Source organism: Bicyclus anynana, chromosome 7, assembly GCF_947172395.1.
Source record: "Bicyclus anynana chromosome 7, ilBicAnyn1.1, whole genome shotgun sequence".
Classification (NCBI taxonomy): domain Eukaryota; kingdom Metazoa; phylum Arthropoda; class Insecta; order Lepidoptera; family Nymphalidae; genus Bicyclus; species Bicyclus anynana.
In genome coordinates this window covers 6,876,342-6,896,101 of record NC_069089.1, presented here as the reverse complement: position 1 = coordinate 6,896,101, position 19,760 = coordinate 6,876,342, and the positions used below count along the sequence as shown (strand labels likewise).

Sequence of the window (19,760 nt, the reverse complement as noted above, 5' to 3'; positions counted from 1 at the left end):
AGGTAGCTGGATTCATGATAAGTGTCAGAGATGAACCACATAAAAACTGTTTACTCATAGTCATCCCATATTCGACTCATTGCTGAGTTCGAGTCTCCTCTCAAAATTAGAGGGATTAGGTCAATCACACGTAGATATTTAAGAAAATTCTCTGGTATGCAGGTTTCCTCACGATGTTTTTCTTTCAGCGTTTGAGACACGTGATATTTAGTTTCTTCAAATGCACACAACTGAAAAGTTGGAGGAGACATGCCCTAGACTGGATTCGAAACAACACCCTTCGGTATAGGAGGCAGAGGTCATATTCATTGGGCTATCACGGCTACTTATTCAAAGTAGTATAATTATATTATCAGGCACCTACTGTGTGACCTCAGTACCTATCTTGCGTCACAGAAGTTATTGTCACTATAGGAAAATATGTGGCATAATTATTAGAATACAATTACTACTCTAGAACAATAGTTCATGATTGTTTACGCGTGACTTTACTAATAATGTAAACAACTAGCCAACAAGCGTGTTAATCCTTTTGCCGTGGTTATTTTATACTCACTCGATGTGCGGTAGGTATTGTTTTTAAAATAATATTTTCAAAACAAACTACTTGTAGACCTTTATAGGCTGGTGGTATGCAGATGTGCACTGGTCGAATGATGCATTGTATAAAAAGATTAACCAATGTAGATATCAAATTTGAGCTACTATAATAGCAGTACGAAGCCATCCGGGATTTTGATTCTTTTACTCGTTAGTCTGCCTTTTTCAGGTCAAATTCAAGGTTACAATATTTAAATCTTTGCCATATAAAATTGCGGTGACTATGATAAGGGGATATGTCAACAAAAGCGGCATGGAAGGTTGAGTTAAGGAGATCCATCTCATGTAGCAAATTAGTGTTCGATTTTAAACTCTAAAATAAACTTTTCAACAATCGCGCTAATGTCAAACTCGGTGGTAATTGCGTAACGTTTGACAGCAAATTAATTCCATTATCTTTGTAAAACTTATTGTTTTCCTTGGTGTTTGACATTACTTTGGCGTATTTTTCATCAAATGGAGCTGTCAAAAGGGATCCGATCATTTATACTCGTCGATGTCGTCGTCGTCGATTCGCCTATAACAAGTTTTATTAGAATTTGAACTTTATTTTTATGAGACATCAAAAATGAACAAGAATGCAGTGGCAGGTTACACAATTGCCCAGGCATGATTCAAGGCTAATGAAAAGGATTTTCATACAAACTTGTGAAAGCCTTGAATCATGATATGATATCAAGATAGAGTGAATTTTGCTGGGTTTGAAAACCTAGTTAAAGGCGGGTAGAACTGTGAGATAAAATGTGCCACAGTGCAAATTCCTTAATTTAAGGCAACCGGCGGACAACAATTTTTCACAAAGAAAGAAAAGGTTATGTTTACTTTCCATAATAATTTAACACACGTCCTAAATAATATTATTCCCCTTACAAATATAATATTTCATTTCATCGACCTGTTGATTCAGTCCATTTCCCAGTCGTTTGATTGTTGTCGCGTCCCGAGGTCCCGTCACTGATTTCTGCGTAGCGCCGCCCGCCGCTGCCGGCGCGACGGAAGGAAGCAATACAGATTACCGCCGGGAATGCTCCTCGTGTTTACTGCTATGTACTGTACATTTGTGTACTCCTATGTACTCGACATGCCATTCTAATATACTTTGAATTGACATAGGCTATTGATATACTCGTAGTCAATAGGAGCTATGCCGAGCATGCATGGAGAAGAAGAAACACCAATACACGTTATGCTTACTCGTAGCACACATTGGCTGCCCAGCAATACTCCATGCGGCGTTGTTGACCTGGGTGGCCTGCTAAGCTTCTGGAGTGAGATCGGCTAGCTGGAGTCACTCCAGTGGGGACCAAACGACATACGCACAACGGTCAACAGAATAGCCAAGTGCGAAAATGGCCCAGGAACGAAGAAGATGTAAGAGCTTTTAGTCGACTTGGCGCTACATAGCAATGATGATCCTATTTTTTTTTAATATTCTTTACTTACTTTACTTTAATCGCATTCAGTGTCCATTATATCCTCCTCCTTAATCCGTCCCTGTCGCTCAATTTATTAATAACGGGCGTCTACCAACTTTAAACCACTTCTCTGCTAAGTTTGTAGCAATAAAAAGAAAAGATTTTCATACAAACTTGTGAGAGCTTTTAAACCTCCTTAATCTGGCCCTGTCGCAAAAACCCATTCATAGCGACAGTTTATTCACTATTAACTACATCCCTACCTAATTTCAAGTTTCTAGCATAAAATAATCATTACGACGTTACGTTAATTCAAACTTGTGAGTGCCTTTAGACCTCTTTATGACCCCATCGCAAAATCCGTTCTTAGCGGGTACCTACTAAGTATAGACAACCTCCCTGCTAATTTTCATCTATGTACGTCAAGCAGCTTTCGAGATTAATTGATGAATGAATTGTCCATTCTTCAATTATAATCTAATGTCTAATCCAAAAATCCGCTATACATAAAATGCGGCTCAAGACTGTACTGTTATGGCGGCCTATAGTGATATTGATAGTGACATAAAATTAATTTTAAAATTTTTCCAGTAACTGTTATTTCTTGTCCGTGGTTCAGTTACATTCAAAACCAACCAAGAAAATAAAATATTTACAAGTTGTTAATCTATAGATTGTAAATTCAGATTCCTATAACAGACTGAAGCAATCTAAAATATCAAACAGATAGATAGTGGTCGACCTAAAACTACTGCCAGAAATATTTACGATAGCAATTCCAGCTTTGTGCGCTGCAGAAATAGGTTGATTGCCTTTAGATCTTACTGGATGATATTAGATTTGTACCTACAAGCTTCGGTATGTTTAACTTGAAGAGATAGGTATGTTCGATTTAAATATAGATAGGCATTTCTAATATTACTGAGACTAACGGACAGCAATTGAATTGCAATTTATACTTCTATACTAATATTATAAAGAAGTAAAGCTTGTGAGGTAATAGGGGGTATCATATAACAATCACAAATAACGTGGTGTTCTGTTAGTGAAAGAAATTTCATAACCATTTTCATAGATCCATTAGCATATATCCATATTAGCATTGGAATGGATATAGAGTAATAGTAGATTGTTAACCGAGGGTGGAAAGAATCAATTCCCGAGGTATTTAGACGCACGAGCGTAGCAAGGGCGACTATAGTCCGAGAAGGAATTGATTCTTTTACCCGTGTTAAACACTCTACTTTTCGTTTCGAATATGAGGAAAATAAAACTAGTTGTTTATCTAAATTACTAGCGGACGTCCGCGACTTCGTCCGCGTGAAATTCAGTTCTTCACAAATCTCGCGGGAGCCATGGATTTTTCCGGGATGAAAAGTAGTCTATGTGTTAATATAGAGTAAAATCTATTTCCATTCCAAGTTTCAGCTAAATCGCTTCAGCAGCTCAAAGGAGGAATAAACACACACACAGACACACACACACACACACACTTACACACAAATATTCGCCTTTATAATATTAGTGTGATTATAGAAGACGCGAAGGCGTTGCGAATAGATTTTTCTTTTTAATTTTTTAAGAAGGACTGTGCCAGGTCATAATGTAGCCGGCGATGTTCCGTGAAGTCGCTAGCAATTAGGTGAAATTAAATCTTGCTGATGAGCTCGTAACTCGTAATGGCGTGGAAATTACATTTTAGCTCTCGTCTCGTCGACGGACCCTTAAACGATTTTTGAACGCTACTTTTATCATGAAATATGTATGACTGAATAGTTGGTAGTTTGTAAGGCTAATTCTCAAGATCGGCTTGATGGATTTGTATTATTCGTTTTTTATTTTGTTCACTTTATACAGGAGAGGCTTAAAAATAAAGATAACTAGGATAAAACTTAGAAACAGACGTCAACTAAGAAAAATGTTTATAAAACGTCGAATCCATTAATCAAAACATTGGTATCTATACTAATATTATAAAGCTGAAGAGTTTGTTTCTCAGGAACTACTGGTCCGATTTGAAATATTCTTACAGTGTTAGATAGCCCATTTATCGAGGAAGGCTATAGGCCCGTATTTTATCCCCGTATTTCTACGGAAATTATAACCACGCGAGTGAAACCGCGCGGCGTCTTCTATTTTAATATAAAATACAAATTGCATGCATTTGCTAAGTAGTTTAAGTAGTTAGTTAAGCTTATTTAAAGCTTATTGTTTGTTATTAAACATAATAAGCACTAACCAGGATGCTGCTGTGGAACCGCAAACGTGCTTCAAAAATAAACACGTGTTATTCGCTATTTGGCATTGACGCTTTTAGTATTCCTACGGGAGGCGTTGACTCACCGGGAAATCAAAAACCAACAATGTTGTGTGTTTTGTACACGTTCCTGGTACGAAACTTCAAAATAAGCCTGAAAATGAACACGATCGGTTTTGTTTTTGATTCTACGAATACTTTTGTTATGGCGTTTGTTTCTTCTACTATTGTTTCGATTACTCAAAAATAAATTCAAATTCAAATTTCATTTAAGCTTAGTGTACAAGCGCTTTTGAAATGTCAAGTTATGTCATTATGGTAATTAAAGTCGAAAATTAAAGTTACGTTTAAGTAATAAATATACCGTGGCGATAAAATATAATAATATACATCATTTTTTTTAATGTTACTATTTTCTTTTAAACCATCTCATTTGTACATCTCATATCATTCATAATCACCTTTCCTATTACATACACATCTTGGGGTGATTAATTTAATTATTTGACAGCAAAATCAGTCTCAGTCTGTCAGACAGAGAGACTTGCTTAAACTAAGTAATAATTAATTAGCTACATAACCTTAAGGGTTACAATATAAATGAATAACAAATATGCATTGAGAACTTCTAAACAAGTTGTAACCACTTGAAAACTAAAACTCCTTGAAATTTCTCATCTATCGATATTATAATAAATCTGTCGAAAAGGTCAATTCTGTACATGAAACATATTTAAAAATAACTATCAGGGGGTGATTAGTGATCGATACTGATGCCAAAAATGCAATCAGTAAAATTTTTGTCTGTCTGTATGTTCGTTATAGAAACAAAAACTACTCGACGGATTTTTATGAAACTTGGTACAATTATTCTTCATACTCCTGGGCAGGTTATAGTATACTTTTCATCACGCTACGATCAATAAGAGCAGAGCAGTGAAGGGAAATGTTGGGAAAACGGGAGAAGTTACTCCATTTTTACAGCGATACTACTGTAAAGGCTGGATTAAAGAGGTCTAAGGGCGGACGAAGTCGCGGGCGTCCGCCAGTTGTAAATAAATATATTCATTAAGAAGCTATAATAAATAAACACCATAGTGTAGTAACATATGCTGTGCAACAAAACAAACATCCAGTTGCCGTCACACTAAATAGTTCACACATGCAATGTACCTGATGTGCGTGGGAAAGCTATGAAGGAACTGCAGTTAAATAAAAAAAAATATCGCGTCACACACGGACCGACTACGCGTCACATGATGTCCCTGTACAGTATATATTATACCTCGTGTCACGTGAATAGTACAGCTGACAGTATTAATGCGATTTAGGTGGTATTACAATTTATATCATGAAAGCTTATGTGTGGATTTAATTTAATAATAATTTAAATATCTACAGTATCGATCTATAACAATCACCGACCGGCATGTCGGAAGAAAAATTAAAAAAAATTACAAAAAAGAAATTATTAGGTAATTGGAATTGTTTTAAACCTTAAGCATTACTATTCTAGATTTATTTATATATAGATATTCTACTTGTAATTTTGTTCTTGAATCTTTTCTTTTGTCTTGTCTGTTTGAAACTCATTATCTCGCATAAATTTTTCTTGCCGTAAACCACAGTTTGGTGCGTGGGTTTTCTAAAATCTAAGCTAAGTTCTCTACTTACTCTTTTTTAGGCAATCTGGAGATTAGTTGCAAAGTTTACTACTTAAATTGAATACTTCATATAATTATTTATTTATATTGTCAATTCGAATTCTGCAGTCAACGGTCAGCGCTCTTTTTTTATGACACATACTATTACTAGGCACACTTTATCATTCAATTACTCTAGGCTTGCGTAACTTTAAACTTGTTTTTAAAAATGCTTTGATGAAGTTATGAGGCATGAAGTGCGATTTAGAAAATGCATTCGCTTTGACGTTTTAACTGATGCGGGAAAACATGTGCGGCCTAGTTGCGACAACTTTATAATTACACTGTTTTGACTTTTGACCGCATTTCTGGCGCAGTGGGGCTATTGCATGAATCGTTGCGGACATTGGGACCTCAAAAATTGGAGTTATAGTGTTAGATTTTTCTATTCCCAACTTGATATTTTTTAGGGAACTTAAATAAACTGATTAAATTCTACATTTAATTATATCTATAAAGAGCAGCACCATAGATGCAATAATTAGAAGAAATTAATTAGTAGTTATACTTGGGTTAAAAGGTTTGCATAATGTCAGGTCATCACAGTTCGATAATAGATAACTAGTTCAGTTATGAAAATTACGAGTATATTAATAAGATATTTAGATTTTCAATCTTACTGTACTTCATAAATCCAGGTGGCCTTACACCTGGATTTATGAAATTCGGTGCGATAAAAATACTTAATGCCAATCAATGACGTCCTTATCTTTTTAAAAACAACATTGCCTTATATGGTAGCGAAAAACGGATTTGATAAGATTACGAACACAGGTATTGTGGTATTATCATGAACTATAGGCAGGTAGGTATACTTATAAAATAATACACTCGAGGTTCTTATCTATCACGTAATGGAGTTCACATTCTTACAAACTACTATTGTTTAAATATCTACCTAGGCGTACAAATCACGTAATAAAATGGAATTCCAAAACAAATACGCCAATCGTATCTATACGCCTAAGATGTAGGTACAGTTTCGACATTGCAAAGAGGTATGCAATGTAAACTATGTATGTCAAACAAAGGAAAGGGTTGTCCAGATTTTTCAGCTATAGATGACGGGACAAACTGATGTCCCGCCTACAAAAGAAAATTTTAAAGGTTTAATCTACTTAAGGTTGGTTTAATAACAGGCCTATGTCTTGCAGTGGACGTCCATAGGCTGATATGATGATGATGATGATGATGATGATGACGATGATGATGATGATGATGATGATGATGATGATGATTAATCAACATATTTCATAAAGCGCTTCTACGCTTCCATGTATAAATATAACATGAACCATGATTAATAAAAATAATGCTTATCTATTTCAGAGGCAAAAATGTTCTCAATCAAAAGAGCGAGCTTCAAAAGGCGCTTTCAAAGCACAAAGAGAAGCAGCTCATGAACCAAATAAAGGAGCACAGAGAAACGCCAGGTAATATATTATCATTTATTTTTTTCACAAAAAATATATTTCTTTTAATAGTTAAAAAATAATTGACGGATTATGTGAATTGCCTACCTAGTGGTTCGTGGAAAACCAACGCGTATATTATGAGAACATACCTAAATAAGTGCCGCCTTGGGTATATATATCACTTACACTCTATATTTTTTTTTATTTAGCCCTTGACCACAATCTTTCCTGATGGTAAGTGATGATACAATCTAAGATGGCAGCGGGCAAACTTGTTAGGAGTAGGATGAAAATGCACACCCCTTTCGCTTTCTACACAGCGTACCGAAATGCTAAATCGCTTGGCAGTACTCGTAGGTAAGTCTCGCGTACGTTTAATTGTACAAATATCCAACGTCCACTAAAGAGATCTGTCACAAAGCTCTACAAAATTATGCAAAATAAATATAATATAAATATAAAGTTTTACGTCTATATTTGACTAAGTATATCGTAAAATTATCAAAGGAATGGACGAAAAATGACACCGTATAGCATGACACTAAATAAATATAATATTAACTACAAAATCTAAACACAATTAATAAAGTTAAACTATAGCAACTCGCTAACAAGTAAGTAATTGTTTTACAACAACAACCAACTGACTGATGTACGAGTAGGAAATACAATGCTCGTCCAATTAAAACAATGAAACGCAACAAATGATACATTAAAAGTAAATAAATATGAATGCATCACGTATAGGAAACAATTTAACCGGATATAAAACACGATATGGATATAAAGATATATTGATAGGTATTTCAGATCATCTAAATTTTAACACTATTTTTACACTAAAATTCGAAAAAGAATGGTGTGGTATAAAAGAAAATCTAGTGACCAAAATTGAGAAAGATGTGTTTAGATGAGGATAAATGAAAGGAGACTAACAAAGGGGATTCATAAGGCAAGTGTGAGCGTAAATGTTGGAAGGAGAAGGCCAAGGCGAAAGTTCGTGGACCAAATCCAAGATATTCTCATAAGGGCCAGCCGGCCTATTCACTAACTTTCGTAGACATACATAGCTACCTAATATAATTAACATCAAATCAATAACAACCGCATTTTTCAATATCCGCAAAGCAACAAAAATCACAATGTCAAACAAACAGATTAGTAATTTTAATCAGTTAGCAATAAATAGTGAATACGAGATCACGTGACTTAAGAATCATTAATCAATAGCTAGTTGGTATTTTTTTTTTCGTGTATATCCACAATGGTTACTCAATGTTAGAGGATAGGCCAGAAACTCAAAAGTACCGTAAACCGATGAACTGGATGAGAATGGAAGAAGCAAGATATACAAGGATCGTACGAAGTTTAATGACGTGGTCTCTGCCTACCTCTATGGGAATGACCCTTGATGTATGTATGTATGTATGTAAAATTAATATTCTAAAGAGATGAGATTTCTTTATAAAAGGCGAAAAATAATATAAGGAACTTAAACTAACTTATCCTAATAATGGCCAAAAAACAAATCATGCCCACGTGAAATAGTGGCAAGAGGTGCAATTCCGCGTTGGACAGTCAGGCTGATCCTTTGCGCAAAAAAAAAAGAAAAAAAATCGGAGAAATTTTTTGCTCAAAAATTATTGTATATTGGGAAACACTTTACGATACACGACACACAAGGAAGCGTGATTCACATAACCACCAATGCAGTAGACAAGCGACCCGCAGTGCGAAGCGAAGCCTTAGCAAATTCGTTACGAAATACAAATGTGCCGTGGCAAAGGTCACCGTTACGTTCTGACTTTTGCCCGTCAAATATTACAACATTTTACTAATTAATTATACTCCATTACAAAACATAAATTAGTGAATTCGCAACTTATTTCATTAAAATTGCCAGACGCAAATTAGGTTTCATTGTATTTAGGTAATCTAGAATTATAGTCCGGTTAATTTAAAGTGTGTTTCGCTGCTTTCGTGGAATCTAAAAGTTCCATAAAATCATTTATTTTTGACTGCTTTTTTCACTTCCAAAATTAAACAATTTTATTTTTTACGTTCGTGATAAATGAACTAAATTACCTAAAGACGTAAAAGTTTTCACTATTATTTATACTATATCTGATATGTAATGGGATTCCATAAATAAAAAAGTTGTTGACGGGTGTTCCTTTATTTTAAAAGTAGCCCTTATCTAGACTATTTCCATAATAATGGTTAATTTGGGATATGAAAAGTTATGTTCGCTTTCAAACTCACTAGAAATGAAAATTCTCATTTGTCAAGATGCACAAAATGTGAAAACACGTATGTACCTACGAGTAAATCAAAAAATAACTATGACGGAATTTTAAAAGGTTTAGCTGTGGGCTGTATTTAGTTTATGACCTTATAAAGACACTCGTAAAGCACTCGTAATTGCGGCAAGGCAAGTTTCTGTCATTCATTATGAAGTGTCCAGACTCCAGCTGTCTGACGGATTCATATTTTATCACAAAACTCGCAGGCAGCGGGTTTTTTCTCCATACATTTGGCGGCCACTTTATCCGGTTGTTTGGTGCAGGTGCATCGGTCGTTCACCCCGTCAATCATTATCGGTAGGGTTGCCATTCGTGTACCTAGTTTCTCTATGACATTGAGAAAGTAACTGTCAAAGATAATATTAGTTATATGTATTTATAACTTTTTTTTAATTTTATGATAATTTTCAATAAGTATCGTCTTGCGGCATTAGTATAACAGTGGTAGTAGTAAATAGTAACGTTAATTTATTGAAAACCGTCCATAAACGTGATTTCGTTGAAATAATAATATTCGAAGATCGGAAAAACAAAATTATGGTTCCACTTGATATAAAATGACAACGTCATTTCGTTGAAATAACCAAGTAAGGTGATCGCAAAAATTAAAATATCATGAAAAACGATGTAAATGCCGAGTTAAATAATTTACAAGCAGGGCACTATTTAACGGATTAGTAAACATCACAGTGTATCACCCGCAAGTACTCGTAAACGTATATGACGAATTCGTTCAGCGGAAACTGTCTGCCGCCCCGTCTGCTTCAAATTCCATTTCTCTAATGAACGGTAACGATGTTCGTATATCAGGGAGGCGTTCCGCGTGTGAATTTTCCATGCTGAATTGGAAATTTCAATTGACGAAGCCTCAATTACTCCACGGTCATGAATCCGAACATAAATTTTAGAGGCTTTGGGTTCAATACTGTCAATATTCAATACTTTGGGCTATAATGGTACCTACTCCTAACATGCGTCTTTACGGATTCTCTTCTTGGCCGCATTCTTCATCGCTGAAGATCATGTGGTGATCGTGTGACGTTTTTCAACAACTGTATCTCTAGATTATAAGCTTATTAATGATCAAAAACTTAACCAAATTTAGATTTTTTAGTAAAATTGAGATTCAGTTTTTTGAGTGAAACGTACGTTTTTTGATTCGCTGTTTTTTCGCAAAGAACAGCTAAGTAACTCTTTCACGATAAACTTTTTCAAATCTTCTGTAAGCGTACTGAAAATCTTCTAACCATGTATTGTAGGTGTCGTTTTTACGACCTTGTCTATTAGGTTAATTGGTGACTAGATTAAAATCAGGTTTTACACCTATCAAATTCCTATCTACTCGCATAGTTGTGTTTTTATTATTGTGTTTTTTAGAAGAAACACCACACAATATTTTAAGTATATCGCGGAAGTGCATATTGTATTTTGCCAGTAAGTATGTGGAGTATTGGGTCTTTAACATAATGATTTTTATCTATCGATGCGGTAAATTGTGAGCGGTCGATGTCCTTATTTTTTTTAATCATAAGAATGTCAACAAGGGTCGCAACCTTATTGACTTAGGAAGTTCGCGATTAGTTACAATCCAATCAAGCGCATTATACGTAGACTACTGGTAATATCCATTTAAATCTTATTATTAGCTAGAAATCATTTACTCGGGTCTTCTTTAGTGTCTATGGACACTTAAAAGGTGTAGAGTTTGATCACATTTATTATTTCTCTGAGTTTATATTATTTAGTTTCTTCTGAGGTACAACTTTATTAATTTTTACTTTTATTCAACAGAGTTTTTGCAATTATTTTTGACTACGTAGAGTTTTTTTTTTCGGCTCTGGGTACTGTTGCTGCTTGGAATCGTCAAGATTTTTGCGGAAAACGCCAAAATAAAATCAAATCAAACTTCCGAAAAGTAACGCGTCTGATTCTAATCAATTTTGACTTTGATGACATAATCATTAAAGACCAAAACAAAAGAAATCAACTTAAATCTAACCGTTAACTGTTCTGAGACATGAAAATATAGCCATATTATTCCTTCACATGGATGAGACAATTTGAATAGATGATACTACATTCAGACTGCTTTATATTTACATATTAATCTTCGATAAGTTAAAAGCTAACATTACCTTACACTCGTACGGTGTACCTAACACAATATAGTAGATAAGGCCCTGCCCTATATTTCACCATTTCCTTATCTGTTCAGTTTCATAAATCATGGAACGTTTATGTGCACATGTTATTTTGCTCCGTAAATAAGTAGGTTACTTACAATGCCATCCAAAAATAATCACTGGATCTTGAGTCAATCTTTACTTGTTTTAGGGTGCGATTAGCACGATAAAGGAATAGGTAGGAAGATATAAAAATTAGAAATATTCTATTGATGATAATAGTAAAATTTCCGTCTGTATTGACTCTAATACCCGTAGTAGGAGAAACACTCAATTGCACCCATAGTATGATCAGAAAAAAACAAAAAATTGGCATCCTAAATTTGTGTATCTGTCATGAATGTTAATCTCGGTTTAACATTCATTTACCTAATTACGTTTTCAAAAGAGAATCAGCAGCGTAGGTAAGCATAAAATTTCTTAACATGGTTACGAGAGTAACACATTTTAAAATTCACTACACAATCTATTGAATCTATTGAAATCAGTAGGAATAGATTTATGTACCCACCTATCAAGTTTAATGTACCTACTGTAGAATGACTATCATAGGTACACTTATAGGTGAAAGATAAGTAGGATATCCGTTCCAAAGTTTACCAAGACCGGTCCTTAGGCAAACATTTTCCGATATTAATTTTTCTTTCCCTCGTATCGAAAAATGTTTTATAAAAGCGACAAGGTATTCTTACGGGACCGTAATGACTACATTTATGTTTGTTCGAGAAACGAGAAATTGTCATTGATGGGGAAAATTGTTAATTTATTTTCTTCCGACCCTAGATGTGAATGACCCAAGGTTGGATGAAAGTGAAATTGCAAACTCGATTCTGCGCTTCCGATTGGCCGATCGTCAGTGAAATTGGTTGGACGTAGAACAAAGTGCATTCAGTCCTGCAATGCATCTGCATAGGTATTAAATTTCGTATTGGTTTTAAGACAGTTTTATTGCAGAATATTTATGGAAACACACAACTGTAACTGTAACAATAACTAATCCAAAATGTTTTAATTCAAAATATTGTATAAACCTCTAGAATTATAAAAGTAAAGGTAAAGAAAAATGTTGCAGATTTAAAGCTTAAAATACACAATGGATAGATGGAAGGATTTAAGGGAGAGTAATTCGGACACAATGACATTCTATGTGATTTTTTTATACATTTAGTTATTACCTCCAACCAACGACCTTTTAATATCATTGCCTCTACTTACAATAGTTAATCTAACTTGGTACGTGGTAAGTAGGTAACCTAAATGAATACATGTAGGTAATTACCTATTTACTATACAAAAATTTTGCTAACACCAACCAACTGAAATATGAAATCACATTAGCTCTGCAATATTAGTAAATTACTGCATTCAATGTATTTAATTTTATTTCGCTTAAATGCACAAATGTTGCACATTACTTCAACCTTGTAACCTAGGTTTTTAATTCACTTTAATATGCGCGAAGTGCCTCGGTCAGTTGTTCTGAAAGTTTGTGGAGTTGAAAAGTTTTCACTATTTTACTAAATTAGGTACCTACATTGTCTTTATAGTTTATTTTCTTCATCGATCAATATATTTAGACTTTATATGTATTGTCTTTAAATATTGAAAGTATCCGTTCAACTTTACTCCAATTTTAACTCAACTTTGGAATCTGTCTGAGTATAAAAAACTCAATCAAATCAAAAAATGTTTAACTGTAAGTATATTATCACAAAAGCGTTAATAAATATAGATAAATAATTGAATCAATTTTACTTTTCGATATTTTCAAAAGTGGGGAATTAGGATATTTTGTAATTTGGCTTGTTGCTTCGATTTGTGAGGAATCAGGGAATAGGGATTGACAACGCTGACGATGCCATTAAAAATGCCTGTGTGGTCTATTACTGCATCGCGGTCGGATTTAGGATAATCGGCCATGTTTATTTTTAATTTCATTATAATTAACTTGTGCTATCTTGAACTGTTAAAGTGAAGGTTAATGTCGTAATGACTCGCAAGGCAAACCTTGATGCTTCTTAATTGATGTTTGCTGAGATATCTCACAAACCGTGTTATGTATTGCAGCTATAAAGCTAATTTGCTCAACATTAACATAAAAAATAAATTATTGCGTTAAATCAGCATATTTCATTAGATATTATCTAAACAAACATTTGGTACTTTCGATTGTTGTAGTCTTAGAGGTTGAAAAGTATCAAACTAGAGCTTTAAAGGTTGATGGGTTTGAGGCATCGATTCCCAAAGTGGTCCAGTTGGATGTCAAGGGGTCTACCTAAAAATCAGCGGGGGTCTACGTAAAAATCAGCGGGGGTGAAATAACTTTTTGCCTGGACAATTTTATCGACTTTTTGTCTGCCACACAGAATAAATTAATTAACTTAGTAATGAATTCTCACCATATTTTTTTAACTGTTATTTCTTGGTGACTGTTGATTCAGCTATCGATCTAATCACAGTTTTTGTCGAGTTTTGGATAGAAAATTAGCAGGTGGTCCACCGTATCCAGTTAAATTAGAGAGTAGTCTAAGAGGAAAAAAGTTTGGGAACCTCTGGTTTAAGGTCTAGTAAAATTAAAAAAAAAATACTGCCACATCTTAATGATATTGACTGAACCCGACGACTCCACGTGCTAAGCATATAGATCAGGGAAAATTTAGGGAAATTAATAAAATTTCAACATTTCATACCAGGAACTCATGTTCCAAAGCTGCATATATCCTAAATATGTACTGGGACAAGGCAAGTGGTCTTCTTAACATCTTCAATATTTCAACCGATGGACGTCCATTCCTGGACATAGGCCTTCTGTAAGGCCTTCCAAAAGCTGTGATCAGCTACAAGCATTCGGCTGTTTCTTATTAGTGGTATAATAATTGCTAATAGCAAAATATTTCTTGTTGCAGAACTAGAAAGAGCGATCGCAGAACGGGCTCGACGGCTTGAGCAGGCGGAACAGCATACGGAAGAAATCGAATCCGGCACAAATCCCACACTACAAGAAGTGCGAGCGCGTTTGCGACACGCAGCGCCATCTGCCGCCGCCTCCGCTCACTAAAACCATAAAGTGATTTTTTTTTTCAAATCAATAAGCCTAATAACAATTTAGCGTAAGATCATAAACGACATTCGCAGAGCTGGATGTAAATTTACCTTTACAAATATATAAAACGTAAAAATAGTAGATTGTTATACAAGGGGCTAAAAAGACCCATTATATACGAGGTGTGTTTAGGGCACGAGCCGTAAGGCGATGCCCGTTAAATAAAAACCGAGTTTATAATGGGCTTAGCCCCGCGTGTTACACTATACTTTTCACTACGATTGCGAGAAAATAAAATAATTTAGTACAGTATTCAATGTTAAGATTTTTTCGCAGACGCAGCTCGAATAAATCAAATGAAAAAAATACGCATTCCACAGACAAGAACGCTGCATTTCTATTTACGACTAAAGCCTCCTACGTTTTATATATTTTTTTTAATATTTTAGTATGATTAAAATATTTACGAATTAAACCGTTTTCGTTTTATAGTAGGCTTACCATTCGTAACAGACAAGAATTAAAAAAAAAGAAATACTTTAGCCCCTAGAGGCTAAAATGCTTATTTAGCCCCGCTGTGGAGTGGTAATATGACAGTGTTTTTGAGCAAAAGTAGTAAAAAGATATAAGTTACACACAAGCCTTGACGATAAAGTTATTTAGACATAAGCTATGAATTATCTTTGTGATCTTACGCTAAAGATATTTGTTTTCGATTACGACCGTATGAGAAGAATATTTCAATCAGCGCCATCTGTTATCGTGTAGACAAACTAAGAGCTAGTAACATTCATTGCATTACGTTTTTTCTCGCGCTTTGTTTAAACACAAGATGTTTTGCATCAACACTGTATTCAATTTCTTTGATGATACTATAGGTATGGATTTGGCTTGGAACCGAGTGTGCGTTAATGTAAAAATACGCTTTCTTTGGTAATGTATTAGTTATTTATCTTACGGTGTGGTTTATTGGTAATTTAGGTCGAGGCGCCATTTTCATAGTGCCGAGACCAAAGATTTTATACTATAGATATGTCACTACCGCGTCGAAACTGAGGTGAATAAAAGTGGCTAGTTCAATGATATTATTAAATACTGTTACATGTGTTAAAAAACATGAAAAATGAGGCGCTCAAAAGAGGAAATTTCCACATCTCAATGTTAGTTGTTGTCAACGTTATTTAAACAAATAATACCTAAATATTATCTATATTGTCGAGTTATATGTTGGAAGTGTAATAACTATAAAATATACATAAATGTATAATGTAAGAAACCACAAAATTGCTCTCAGTGGAGTAGCTAAATTCGGTGATATCTATAGTACAAAATCTTTGGCTGAGACTAAATATATAAATGCACACATGTATGGTACTACGTTTTTTAATACATTTGTAAGTAAAAGCCTTAGGGTACATTAAAACCCATTCTTACAAAATAGACAAAAGCTTAAAAGAAAATAATCACAGAATTAGACAGTGCAATAAATGTGATATATGAGGTAATATATTTATTTTTTATATATTATCTTATGTGTAAATTAAAAACTATACATAATAACACTTACAAAATGTATTGAAAAATAATGTATATAGTTATATGTAGATAGAAAGTTCGTCTTTGTTGTTCGTCATCGAAACTAAGTCACTATAAGTGTCACAAAAACTGTTTAGTTTAATTGTTTATTATAAATTAGGAATGGTAATAATAATTTGATTCATTTATTATCGTTTATACGATAGCACCGTTGGATTGTTTACGTTTTTGAATGTATTTAAATATGTAAGGCAGCTTCAGAAAGAAAGTGACCTAAGTTGAAAAATTTAAAATTTGCCGACCATTTAGGGCCCAGCACGAGCATTTAGGCCCAGCACGTTACCGAAAAGAATGACGAAAGATCCTTTATTTTATAATAAATCAAAATCACCAAAAATAAATAGAATTCACATTTGCTAATATTTATTAAAATGTGTGTTTTTGTTGAAAATATGCATTTCATGCATATATTTATTAATGTTACTTGAATTGAAAATGAAATTAAAGCAGTATATAACTAAAATTACTTATTATTTAATAAATTACACTAATTTAGACATTGTAACGATTCCTTTATCAAATCTAGATTGCTGGGTTGTATGAAAAATGATAGGTCTCTTATATACATATAAATAATGCCATAAAATTATGGTTAAAATTTACTTATTTCAATAAGGTCACTTTTATTCAAAAGATGCAATGTAAAGTTAAGTAGGTAGAATGAAGTATCAATTATATTTCGTTTTAATGTATTTTGATGTATTGTGTTTTTGAAATAAATAAACCACTGACTGAGGAATCGACTGCTTGAGCTGAAACAATAAGGGTATCGTCTTCAACAAGAGAACAAAATATTTTTCTAAACTTTTTAATGTTTCACACTTAATCATCATTCAACTCATTTGTAGGCAAATAATGCAGTGAGATGTTATTTATTACCTTTAGAATGCGGGTTTATTTTCTATGGAGGAATTGCATTAAACACTGATTTGAATTTAACTATTAATTGATTTTTTTAGACTATTTCCGCCGCTCTTTCTATCAATCACTTAACTGAAGAATAGAGGTAGAAATTCATCGAAAAAGGGTGAACATAATTAATTAAAATTTCAGTTACATGTGGAAAATAAAAAAATCAAATCGCTACATACGTCGCTGACGAATATTTTCGTTAATTTGTCATTGGTGGGATTGCTTCAGCTCATATTATTTATATGTTATTTAAAAAGAAATAACTAGATAGGTAGTTACCATCAGAAAAGTACATCTAACAATCTTTTTCAGTCCTAAATATTATAGCAACTCTAAAGTTATTAACATCTCACTGATTTATTATTTGCATAAAGCACATTATTGAATCTGTAGGCATTTCACTAAGTATAGGTTATATCATCATACATTTTTAGTGATTATTTCGTAACAATACATATACGTATAGAAAGTAGCTAGTTGGGGAATTATATTATGACTTAGGTTAAGGTGGTTAAATTTAAAATATCATATTTATAACAAAAGGGTAGAGAAGTCTTATTAAAGTAGTAGTAAAAAAAAAATTACTTCTACATACAGAATATTCCCATACCATTTTTGATGTTATTCTCCCGGATTTATTAAATAGTTGTCCAGTTTGATGATTTGATATCGAAGTGTTCATGAAAGTGATAGAAATGAAAATGATATTTTTGTATTTTTATGTAAAACCTATAGAGCCTATTTCTCTAACATTTCTAAATAGTGTGTAGTCGTTCCCACAAAGAAGCAATAATATTTTTATAGCAGACGCTGTAGTCAACATCTTACACTTCCACTGTATAAACGTAACGCGACTGAAACTTATAAAGAATACAATGATACATCGGCCTAAAACAAAACATACAAGTTTAACACAGATAAGTAAAAAAAAAAAATATTTCTATTGTCTATTATTAGTATTATGGTTGAATTGATATTATAATTAACAACCATTTCATATAAATCAACTGACATGTAGCACCAGATTATTTTCCAAGGCAGATAAGCCGAAATTTTGTATACCAAATTTGAATCCAATTTTAAGTCAGAAATTCTAAAGTAGCTTTCAAGACCAACTCCGACTAATTAAAAAAGAAGTGAAATTTTTATTCTACAAGATTTTGTTTGTGGAAATTCAAAGATAACAGAAACATTTGTTTTCCTTTTTTTTTGAGTTAGGCCTTTATTCTATTGCGTCGATGACGAAAAATCGAACAAAGTTTTCCTTCGCACGCTGAAAATTGCCAAAGAATATTGACTGCAGCATCTGTATCTTTAATGATATCGTACGTAATACATATTTAGAGAATCTCTAAGACCACTAAATATAAACCATAATTTAAGATAACTCTTTTTCTCTAGTCTGGTAAACTCTTACTGTAATTTAATTATAAGGTGAACTCATCAAATCCAAAACTAATACATGTAAATCTACACCCTGAAACCTCTTACAATGTTCTTCCTATTGTTTTTGGAAATTTTGTCTCTTTCAAAGGACTGGTCAAACCTCTTTTAAGAAAGGGACCAAAATTTGACGTGGTTGGGTTCAAACTTTTTTCATTCTACATAATAATTTGAGCGATTTCGGCCATCAATTACAAAGTGGGAAAGTTTGGCCTAGCCTATAATGTCACCAATACACGATCAAACTAAATTTCCAATACGTGGTTTGTTTAATAAACAACATAAACAATACTGCAAATGAATAGCTGCAAATGCGAGTGACAAACTACATAATTTGATCGGTAACGGTTGACAAATTTCAAAGTACTATTTTCTCTCCATTGTGCCTATTTATAAATGTTGAGTACTTTCAGAGTATTAGTTAGACGTAAAAGTAGAATTAAGGTGGAATCACATTCGCAACATCCCACTTATCTGTATCGAGTGGGATGTTGAAATGTGTATCTACCACAATATTTTGTAGGATGATGACTCTCACACAAAAAAATTAAAATTGTCTCTTGTCCCACTTGTTATCCTTTCACTCTTGTCTTATTACTTTGTTCCCTCGAGTTTATCTTTTGTTTGTTATATTTAGATGACTTAGTACAAAGTGGCATCGTCATGATGTGAATTAGCTTAAAAGCTGTGTGTCGTGGCCATTTTATGTTTGATATTATGTAACTAAATTAGCTTTTAAGAGATTTAATTCTTCGTAAAGTTTACAATGGAAATGTATCAAAGTTTGGTAATAATCATAGACCAATAAAAGTGTTTTAGCATATTCGTTCGTTTGTATAACGAGTATCCTTACACCTAGTTCCCTTACCCTTGTTTGTACCTATATAAGT

At 33.5% G+C, this 19,760-nt stretch overlaps 1 protein-coding gene across 1 annotated transcript in view; it reads left to right on the top strand.

Moving 5' to 3' along the window:
• LOC112043717 (protein FAM107B) overlaps positions 1–19,693 on the top strand; it is a 68,227-nt gene extending 48,534 nt beyond the window's left edge. The window contains exons 3-4 of the mRNA XM_024079245.2: positions 7,305–7,408; positions 14,783–19,693. Of these exons, the coding sequence (XP_023935013.1) occupies positions 7,305–7,408; positions 14,783–14,934 (256 nt within the window). The 3' untranslated portion in view covers positions 14,935–19,693. The remainder of the gene's footprint in view (positions 1–7,304; positions 7,409–14,782) is intronic.
• Positions 19,694–19,760: the final 67 nt, after the last annotated feature.